The sequence below is a fragment of the Girardinichthys multiradiatus genome, chromosome 10 (genome assembly GCF_021462225.1).
Source record: "Girardinichthys multiradiatus isolate DD_20200921_A chromosome 10, DD_fGirMul_XY1, whole genome shotgun sequence".
NCBI lineage: Eukaryota > Metazoa > Chordata > Actinopteri > Cyprinodontiformes > Goodeidae > Girardinichthys > Girardinichthys multiradiatus.
In genome coordinates this window covers 34,067,917-34,079,038 of record NC_061803.1, presented here as the reverse complement: position 1 = coordinate 34,079,038, position 11,122 = coordinate 34,067,917, and the positions used below count along the sequence as shown (strand labels likewise).

The 11,122-nt window shown below is 42.3% G+C and overlaps 1 protein-coding gene across 1 annotated transcript; it reads right to left on the bottom strand.

Moving 5' to 3' along the window:
* Positions 1 to 2,249: 2,249 nt before the first annotated feature.
* Positions 2,250 to 7,213, bottom strand: LOC124874624 (XK-related protein 8-like). The gene is made up of 3 exons (XM_047376052.1): positions 6,404 to 7,213; positions 4,414 to 4,601; positions 2,250 to 3,399 (listed from the first exon to the last, which is right to left on the bottom strand). The coding sequence occupies exons 1-3, from the start codon at positions 6,730 to 6,732 to the stop codon at positions 2,699 to 2,701; spliced, it is 1,218 nt and encodes a 405-aa protein (XP_047232008.1). The 5' UTR covers positions 6,733 to 7,213; the 3' UTR covers positions 2,250 to 2,698.
* Positions 7,214 to 11,122: the final 3,909 nt, after the last annotated feature.

Genomic DNA, 11,122 nt, shown 5'->3' with positions numbered 1-11,122 from the left:
TTGCTGTTTTCAGGGCCTGGGGGAAAACACCTGACAAAAGGGACGTGTTTATTACTTGTGTTAAGTCAGATGTTATTAAGGGCAAAGCTTTCTTAAGGAAAGCTGTGGGTAAAAGATCGAGACAGCAGGAAGAAGAGCTTAGTTGCTGTACGATTTCTTCTAGGTTATTTGGTGAAATTGGGAAATTTTGTCAAAGCCAGTTCTAGTTGGAGACAACTTTGGTACTGGAGTTGAAATGGATGTGCTGACTGCCCCTCTGATCTTTTGGGTTTTTTCAGTAAAGAAGTTAGCAAATTCATTGCAGGCCCTGGTAGAGTGGAGTTCAGATGCTACAGTTACAGGAGGGTTTGTTAACCTGTCAACCGTGGCAAATAATGCACGAGCATTGTTAATGTTTTTGCTGATGATCGGAGAAGAAAGATTCTCTCGCATTTTTCAGTTGTAGGTTATATCTGTATAGTCTCTCTTTATAGATAATATAGTGAACCTGGAGTCCAGTCTTTCGCCACCTGCGTTCAGCTTTTCAACACTCCTTTTTTTCACGTCTGACTGGTGGAGCACTTCTCCACGGAGACATTTTCTTCCCAGAAACGACTTTCACTTTAATTGGAGCAATTGAATCAATGATGTCCGAGATTTTAGAATGAAAGTTATCTACGAGTTCATCTACAGTGTTACAGGGCAAAGTGGAGGTAGAAGAGTAAATCTGGTTAAAGGTTTCAGCAGCACCGTCCTTAAAGATGCATTTCCTTATCATGTCTCTTTGGCAAACTGAACTATTGGATATGATGCTTTCAAAAATAACAGTAAAGTGGTCAGATAGAGCAACATCAGTTACAGACACCTTGGAAATGTTTAGACCCTTAGTGATGATCAAGTCCAAAATATGTCCCTGTTTGTGCGTTTGCTGTTTAACATGTTGAGTCAAACCAAAATTTCTAAGAGTCACATAGATCTATTGGACTTCTGTCTTCAGGATTGTCCATGTGAATGTTGAAGTCTCCCACAATAATTAAACAGTCATAATCAACACATAACACAGATAAGTTTGTTTTGGACTTAGGAGGCCTGTAAATATTCAAGAACATTGTTCGGACCGGGCTCTTTACCTGGAGAGCCAAATATTCAAAAGAGTCAAATTTGCCCAGAAATACTTTTTTACACTTTAGTAAATCTTTAAACAAAGTGGCCACCCCTCCACCTTTTCTTTGCTGTCTGCTCTCACAAAGAAAATTGTAGTTCGGAGGCGTCGCCTCTATCAGAACAGGAGCTTCATTAAATTCATGTAACCATGTTTCTGTTAAAAACATAACATCAAGATTGTGGTCAGTAATGAAGTCATTGATTAAAAATGATTTTCCTGACAGAGATCTAATGTTCAATAAAGCCAGTTTATATGACTTAGTTGCTGATATTAACTATGTTTCTGGTTGTACCTGACAGTTTATGGCTTTTTTTTGATTGTTTATTACTGTCTCTTATCCTTTTGGCTTTGTTCTTTCTCTCACGTATAAGCACAGAGATTTTACAACTATCTCCTATTAGGGGCCTAAGTTTTTCCTGGACATGCTCATTTCTGATAGTTACCACTGGGGCCCAGACTGTATCACAGAGATGTGATTTGAAGGTCCTGATTAGGAGGAGATAGATTAGGAGGTGGTGGAAGTCTGTGGCATTTGGAAGATGTTGGTTTAGTAGCAGGGCCTCGGCCACGGGGGGTGTTGAATGGAGAAGATGTCAGAACCATTTGGGTCCCAATCTTAAGAGCTCCTTTCATGTTATCAGAATCACTTTGATATTGAGACCTCCAACAACATTCAGAACACGAGTGAAATCCTCCTTCAATCCTTCTGATTTTTTCTTAGCCATGTCATCCATGGCTCCACAGTGTATAATAAGGTTTTCTAGAGATGGGCGCTTTTCTGTGATTGCAAGAATATTCTCAGAGATATCGGACACCACGTTACTGGTACCAATCATAACTTCTGTGTTTTTCTTGTTGCAGAAATTTTTAATCCCATCCACAACTGTGTTGCCCACTTAAAACTGTGCACATATATTTATATTATATTGTAGATATGTTTATACTGTTTAATTTGTATTGTATTGCACCGACTACACCAAAACAAATTCCTTGTATGTCCAAAAACGTACTTGGCAATAAAGCTTTTCTGATTCTGATTAGGGCAACACAGCTATACCTGGATTTTTTTCATTTTTAAAAATAAAAAGCACACGAAGCCATGAACTCAGCTCCCACGTTATTATTACCACTGTTGGAGTATTTTTCTCTTTAAAACCTTTTTTGGACTTTTGTTGATTCAGAGGGAGACCGTGGGAAAGGCTGGGAACAGATATTGGATCATTATGATCAATCTGTGGGAATATTTGGGAAAACTGATGTTCTGGGCTAAAAGGTTTATTGGGATAATATAAATCAGAGGAAGTACATGATCTAAATCAGTTTTATGATTTTTAAATATTGCTTGTAACTCATCTCTGCACCCTAAAGAGTTTAGCTTTTCTCCACAAAGGCCCTCGTGCCCACAGAGAAGTAGGATTGAGGAAGCTCCCTGTGTTTGATCTGTGATGCTGCAGAAGAACCATGGAGACTGAACACAAGCAGGAAGCTGGTACATCCTTTTACTCAGAAATGTGACGTCTCGGTTCTGTACGCTCTGTCAATGGTCCTGTCGGTTCACCTGTTGGTGTAAAAATTAGCAGCGTGGCAGGCCATGCGCTGGTTGCACAGCTGGGAGGCTGGCGTTCCATCCTGTGTAGAAAAGTCTCTGAAGGCCACATCAGAGCCAGCCAGATCTTCCTGCAGCCTGGGCTCCCTTTCCAGGTGCCTGAGCAGTTTGGGGTGGAAGCAGCAGTAGTAGAGGGCTTTAAAAAGGAGACCCAGCAGGTAGGTGAGAGGAAGGGCAATGAGTAGAGCGAGGCCATACGCCTTGGTCTGCACCCGGTCTCTATAACCCCACCAGGTGGCGAGAAGGACAACTACATCGACAGTGATGAAGGAGTGGTAGATAATGCTGCGGCCGAGAGTCCGGCCCTCAGCCACATTAAACCAGCTGAAGTACCAGATGAGACCCACAGTGGCGCGGTACAGCCACTCCCCCCCAGCGCTGTCCATAAAGTTGGTCCTCTGCTGCCACACCCACAGTACGAACACCAGCCACAGCAGCAGGAAGTGAAGAGCGATGAAGTCAGGCAGGACGGAGGAGAAAAGGGCAAGGGCCGCTACGCGGGGGCCAATCAGCAGCAGGTTCCACAGGAAGTACATCAGGGAAGAACCCCAGTGCTGCTTGGCTTTATCTGGGAGGAAGGAGCGCAGGGAGCGGTGGTACTCCATCACCATCCAGGTGATGGATGTGGTGGAAGCAGCAACGCTGACAACTGCAAAAACACAAACAAGAAGGAAGTGAATACAACACCCAGTTACAGTCCAGTCATGGTGAAAGAAAGTACACCCTCTTTCTGTTCCAGGAGAAAAATAACAATCCGGTCCTCATCAGGTTCTAAAACCATTTTGGTCTAAGCTCACAGACGAAACCAAAATGGAAAAGCTGCAAAATGGTTAAAACACATACAAACAATGAGGCCACCACCACTGTGCTTGATAGCTGGAATGAGATGTTTATGCTGATCTGCTGGATTTGGTTTTACCCAAACATTCTGGTCACTATGGTCAAACATCTCTACACTGAAACCTCATCCCAGAAGTTATGTGGCTAATTCAGAAGTAGCTTTGCAACTTGAGACCTGCTCCCATATTGAAGGCTAGAGAAAAGAGGGTTTCTCCTTCAATCCTTCCAAAAAAGCCATACTGGTTTAGTGTTTTAGTAATTATTCTGTCATGACCTTTAACCTGCTAACTGAGGCCTGTAGAGTCTAAGACGGAGCTCTTGGGTTTTTGTTCATTTGTCTAAACTTCATGCTTCACCTTGTGCTGAATCTGCAGGGACGTCCATTACTGGGAAGATTGGCAGCTGTCTGAGATATTTTCCACTTGGGAATATACTTTCTCTTTGTAGGATGGTGAACTTCAGATAGTTTGGAGACGACCTTACAAGCATTCCCAGATTGATGAGCAGCAGCAGTTTCTTCTCTAAGGTCATTGCTGATGTCTTTCCATCCTGATGTGTTAACACACCTGTACACTACAGAGCAACAGACTGACAAACTCCTGGTTTTATATAGCTTCTCACATTGAAGATGATCAATTAATCAATGATCTGATCAGCAGCTCCTTGCCGATCCTTTCCTCTTAAATCATATGGAAGCAATAAGGGTGAACTTAGATCTTCCACTCACAGCTTTCCCATTCTGGTTTCATCTTTGTGGAATGTCTTGAGTTTTTTTGACCACTTCTGCACCATCTGAGGGGTTTCAGGGAAAACTGTGACTCACACTGGACTGTCCTGGCCTTGTTGGTGCGGAGCATGACGTAGATCATCAGGATGAGCTGAGGAGCGCTCTCACAGAACGTCTCAATCAGACGTAGCATGCTCAGATCATGTGTGAGGTAGATGGCATAGTCTGAGCCCTCCTCCTTCCTCCACCACACCCTGAAGCCGTGGCGTATCACAGAGATGTGTCTGCGTGGAAGAAAGCAGAAACGAGGTGTGGTGATGCAGCCATTCCTTTACAATTTTCATACTTCACTGCCTAATTATTTTTGCATTCTTTACCTTTACATCCCTACTGAGTGACCTGATTTACTAGTTACCACACCTGAGATGAAGAATGCTCCCAGTATTTCTATGAGGATTTTTATTCACCAACAACTGAAACACTCCTGCAGGGAAGAGAAGAAAGCTTTGCTTGGTTTGCCAGCAGGACGTTGAGCTCTGCTGAGATGTTGAGCATTTTCATGAACTCATTGTGCAGACATGCCTTGTGTGTTGTATAAGGCAATACAATGAACGTAATACCTCAGGGTTGATCACATTTATCAAATCAGACAGAATGAAGCTGGAAGATTTCAAGTGTCTTCACGTTAGCTTCATCTCATTTGCTTATTTTCAGCATTATAAGATCAAAGTGGAACCAAAGTCAAATTCCTTGTTTATGTGCACAAGTTTAGCGAACAAAGCTGATTCTGATTACTGCATCTCAGGATGCAACAGTTACCTTCGGACAATTTAGTAATACATTTCTCTAGTTGATAAGCATGACCTGGTCGTTCATCTGAATCAAACTGTTCTGCATCAAGAACCAACATTCATTAAAAGGCGACAGAACCGCATGGAGCAGGAATTTTGAAACCCTTTGTGCAACTATATAATGGGATGATACAATGGCAGCATTGGTGCAGAAAAGTCCAGCAGATATTTTAGAGCAACATCTGCTGCTTTCAGGACCACATCCTCTCCAGGGAGGTCCATGCATGTTTCACCAAGACAATGGAAAACCACGTTCCAAAGGCCTGGCTGAGAAAGAGGAGCTTTAAGTACTTCGAGAAAGTGCCCGAGTGACTGGAGTTTTTTTCGGCAGTACGACTCATAGAGAGACACAGCTCTCTTCCCTTGGCCTATTTATTGCTGGTCAGCTGGCTGAAAGATGCCTCCTACAACTTTCCCCACAAACTTGTCTTATTAAAGTAACGCTGTTTTAAACTACAGTTGGTAAGATACAAGTAGCCTGTTTGTTCAGAAGCTGACTGCATGCTCCACCAGAGCAGGTACCCTGACTAATTAACAATTAACAAGCTAATAATTGTTGCTTTCCTTTTTTTTAAAATAATTTACTGCCATCATGTTAAACATTTTATTTTAAATGTGTGTAAATACAGTTAAACTGATGCTTTTAATTAAACTTTATCATACCGAGAGAATCTCATGGCCACAGCTGACATTACAAAGTGGGAAAAGCTGCAATGAAACAATTGTTTCTGGAATGTGTTGCTCATGAAAAGATGGTTATGAATATGTATGAACAGATGAAATTATGCTTAAGAAGCTTTACACTGTCTACATATGTGTGGGGGCATACAGTTCCATGGGCCATAACAATTTATTCTCTATACCCGCAGGGTTGAAAAGAGGAACTATCTCCTCTGGTCATTGGGTGAAAGGCAGAGTACACCCTGGACAGGTTGCTAGTCCATCAAAGGCCATAATAATACATAAACTATCACCACACTGCATCCTGGACCCATCACTCCCACTGTGAAACACAGTGAAGGCAGAATCATGCTGTGGGAAAACTGGTCAGACCTGACGGGAAGATGGATGAATGTAAATCCATGACTGATACATGTCTTACATGCCTTAGGTAGTGGCTGAAGTAAAATAAGTCAGAAAGGCACTCCTTAGGAACCGGATCATTACAGGCACTACCAGGATGTGATTAGGTTTGGGGATACATTCAGAAACAGAACCAGGACTCAGTGAGGTACCTGCAGAGGAAGCCCAGTTGGAGAACATGCAACAGGCAGAACAGCTTTACTCGGTTCCCACAGAACATACTGCCAGCCCCGGTAGCCTCCCCACTGAACGCCGGCAGCTCCTTGTCGTACTGGAACCAGAACCAGCTGAACATCTGGACCACGATAGAGGACAGGACCAAGAGGCCGACCAATACTCCGAACCACAAAAGGTCCCCCCTACAGTAAAACTCTTTGGCCAGCCACAGGTCGGAACCCCAGTCCAACAGGAAGGTGCAAACTCCCACCACCGAGAACGCGAAATCTATCCAGGAGTACCTGGAGAAGGTTCTGCTCTCCATGAGGACCGACGGGGCTGTTCGGAGAACCGGGGACCACAAAGAGACCTAACAGCCGGCTAACGTCGGACTTTCTGAGCAGAGCATCTCCAGCGTTCCTCCGGTGGAACCACAACCTTCCAAGAACTTCCGCATTTCAGAAGATTTCTTTGGGAGAGACGGAAACTATCAGAGGGAAAAGTTCTTCTTCTTGTAGGATTTTGTGACGGTGGGCAAATAACTGTAGACGTGCTTTACCGCCACCAACTGGTATGGAGTGTTGACTGGAACGACAGATATATTTATAACTCATATCCTTTCAAATAAACGGGTCATTTTAAGATTTATCAGAACTTGAGAACTATCAGATATTGAATTTCTCTGTAATAATTCAAAGGGATTCAATCTGATTTTCATTTTGGGTAGATTGTTAATCATTTGAACTCTTTCAGCACTATATTTCTGACAATATAACAAACCATGTTCAACAGTTTCATCGTTTCCACAATGATCACATTTACATGTATTGTTTTCCTATAATGAATAAAGTACTATTTTATCCTGTGTTCCCAAATCTGAGTCGTGTTATAACTATTTCTTCTCTCCTGTTTCTTCCAGCACTCCTCAATTCTCCCATTTTTCACAGAATTCTATAAAACCATCTGCCTTTTTTTTCTTCTTCCCATTGTTTCTGCCATCGTTCCCTCATTTTCTTTTTCATGAAACTTTTAACTTCCGTTCGATATCCCTTTTTAACTAAAATGTGTCTGGTAGCCTCTTTTGCAAACTTGTATGTCAATTCATTACCTCCAATATCAGAAGGAAAAGTTATCCTTCCTTGTTATTGTTTATTTATTTTACTGGCCGGTTGGAAAAAAACTTACTGATGCATTACCGCCACCAACTGGTAAGGAGTGTGGACGCTCAGATCATCAGTCAGTCATTTTCTACCACTTATTCCATAGTGGGTCGCAGGGGAGCTGGTGCCTATCTCCAGCAGTCTATGGGCGAGAGGCGGGGTACACCCTGGACAGGTCGCCAGTCCATCACAGAGCAACACACAAACAACCATGCACACACTCATTCATACACCTAAGGGCAATTTATAGTGACCAATTAACCTAACAGTCATGTCTTTAGACTGTGGGAGGAAGCTGGAGTACCCGGTGAGAACCCACACCTGCACAGGGAGAACATGCAAACTCCATGCAGAAAGACACCCAGCCAGGAATCAAACCCAGGACCTTCTTGCTGCAAAGCAACAGTACTACCAACTGCGCCACCGTGCAGCCCTCGCTCAGATGGTGTTAACTTATATCCTATTAAAAGAAGAAACTGTAGTGTGGTTAACAAACAGCTATTTGGCGCATTACCGCCACCAACTTGGGAGGAGTGTGGGTCAGACATCAGTGATATTTAACAAATAAATATGGTACCAACTGGGAACTGTTTGAATTTGAGATGACAAAGTTTCTAAGACAGTATGGTTCCGATTTTAAAAAAAGTCCAAGAAAGCTGAAGGAAATAATATTAGTGAAATGATGATGCTCACCGAAAAGAATCCTTTAGACCTGTCAAATTATGACTTTTTTTTTGCCATTTTACAAAACAAGATAGACGAAATTCATGAAAATGGGGCAGAGGGAGTCTTTGTAAGACCAAAATTAAAATAGATTAAAGAGAGGGAGAGAAATCTTCTATTTATTTTTTTAATTAGAAAAGCATCGTGCTAAATCCAGTACATTTCAAGAGTTAAAAATAGAAGGGCAAGTATCCTCTGACCCAAAAAATATTGCAAACTACACTCACCGGCCACTTTATTAGGTACACCTGTCCAACTGCTCGTTAACGCAAATTTCTAATCAGCCAATCACACGGCAGCAACTCGATGCATTTAGGCATGTAGACATGGTCAAGACGATCTGCTGCAGTTCAAACCGAGCATCAGAATGGTGAAGAAAGGTGATTTAAGTGACTTTGAACGTGGCATGGTTGTTGGTGCCAGACAGGCTGGTCTGAGTATTTCAGAAACTGCTGATCTACTGGGATTTTCAAGCACTACCATCTCCAGGATTTACAGAGAATGGTCCGAAAAAGAGAAAATATCCAGTGAGCGGCAGTTCTGTGGGCAAAAATGCCTTGTTGATGCCAGAGGTCAGAGGAGAATGGCCAGACTGGTTCAAGCTGATAGAAAGGCAACAGTAACTCAAATAACCACTCGTTACAACCAAGGCATGCAGAAGAGCGTCTCTGAACGCACAACACGTCGAACCTTGAGGCGGATGGGCTACAGCAGCAGAAGACCACACCGGGTGCCACTCCTGTGAACTAACAACAGGAAACTGAGGCTACAATTCACACAGGCTCACCAAAACTGGACAATAGAAGATTGGAAAAACGTTGCCTGGTCTGACGAGTCTCAATTTCTGCTGCGACATTCGGATGGTAGGGTCAGAATTTGGCGTCAACAATATGAAAGCATGGATCCATCCTGCCTTATATCAACAGTTCAGGCTGGTGGTGGTGGTGTAATGGTGTGGGGGATATTTTCTCGATACACTTTGTACCCCCCTTAGTACCAATTGAGCATCATGTCAACGCCACGGCCCATCTGAATATTGTTGCCGACCATGTCCATCCCTTTATGACCACAGTGGACCCATCTTCTGATGGTTACTTCCAGCAGGATAACGCGCCATGTCATAAAGCACAAATCATCTCAGATTGGTTTCTTGAACATAACAATGAGTTTACTGGACTCAAATGGCCTCCACAGTCACCAGATATCAATCCAGTAGAGCACCTTTGGGATGTGGTGGAACGGGAGATTCGCATCATGGATGTGCAGCCGACAAATCTGCAGCATCTGTGTGATGCTATCATGTCAATATGAACCAAACTCTCTGAGGAATGTTTCCAGTACCTTGTTGAATCTATGCCACAAAGGATTAAGGCAGTTCTGAAAGCAAAAGGGGGTCCAACTCGGTACTAGCAGTGTGTACCTAATAAAGTGGCCGGTGAGTGTATGTCTGCTCTTTTTAACTTTGCGCACTCAGTCACTCAAATGAAAACCCTGAACTCTTTTTGAACTCTGTTAATGCACAACATATACTTGATTCTGAACGTTAGATTTCTGATTATCCTCTCACAATTAATGAAATACTTTTATCTATAAATCATTTAAAAAATAATAAATTCACTGGGTCAGATAGACACACAACCATGTACACACCCATTCACATCTAAGAGCAATTTACAGAGACCAATTAACCTAACAGTCATGTTTTTTGGACTGCTGGAGGAAGCCGGAGTACCTGAAGAAACCCACGCATGCATAGGAAAAACATGCAAACTCCATCCAGTAAGACCCACAGCCAGGAGTCAAACCGAGGACCTTCTTCCAAGGCAATGGTGCTACCAACTGCAACACAGTGCAGCCCAATTTAGTGATAAACTTGCTCCTTTTCTAGCCAAAGTATTTTTAGAGAGCACTGGAAAAGGCTCTCTTTCCCTATTTTAAATCAAGGGATTATTAACCTTAAGCTAAAAAAAAAAAAACACAAACTACCCCTTGATAATTGGCATCCTATATGTCTTTTAAATAACAAAATCAGCATTTGAAAAAGGACTTAAATCAGTCCTAAATACAATTATTGGAGAGACAGAATTTGGATTTATGCAAAAGAGACTCATTTCCAATAATATATGCCTTGTTCTTGATATTCTGGACTATTCAGAGTAAATTACTGATAATAGCTTCATATTCTTCTTAAACTTTTACAAAGCGTTAATTCCATTAATCACAACTTTATCTTCAGCTGTCTTTGTAAATGTGGCTTTGGTCCTTGCTCCTGCAATATAATTAAACTATTATATAATAACGCTAATTGCTTTTTAAAGCAGTGACCTTAGAGATGCAACTGTTGCTGCCCATAAATCTCGGAAGGTTTATCAGGCCATTACCTTACATATCTGAACTCAATCATTCAACAGAGAGAAAGATTATTCCCCAAGTGAAAAACATGTCAGACAGTTGCCAATCTTCCCAGCAGTGGACGTCCCAGCAGATTCAGCCCAAGGTCAGAGCGTGCCATGCTCAGAGAAATGCCAACAAACTCCACTTCAGGGCTCAGTTGGCGTTTTAAATGTTAAAGTTCATGGCAGGACATTTAGAAAAGAATAATGCTGCGGTGGGGAACTTAAGATAGCTTAAAAAAAACTCAACCAAGTGAAAAATGAATGTTGAAAATATGAATGGACGTTAATTCCTTTGACTAATAAAGTCATTTTTCTTTTCTTCGTATTTAACTGATGGTCTTTCACCCACTATATGGTTAATGACGCTAGACGCAAACTCATTTAAGCCTCGCCCCTTGTCCTATCAGCCAATCATAACAGAGATCCTCTGTCTCGC

Coding starts and splice junctions, on each gene's coding strand:
- LOC124874624 (XM_047376052.1), bottom strand. CDS start 6,732: ATGGAGAGCAGAACCTTCTCCAGGTACTCCTGGATAGATTTCGCGTTC. Junction 4,602..6,403: donor CAACTGGGCTTCCTCTGCAG/GTACCTCACTGA, acceptor TCTTCCACGCAG/ACACATCTCTGTGATACGCC. Junction 3,400..4,413: donor CAAGGCCAGGACAGTCCAGT/GTGAGTCACAGT, acceptor GTGTTTTTGCAG/TTGTCAGCGTTGCTGCTTCC.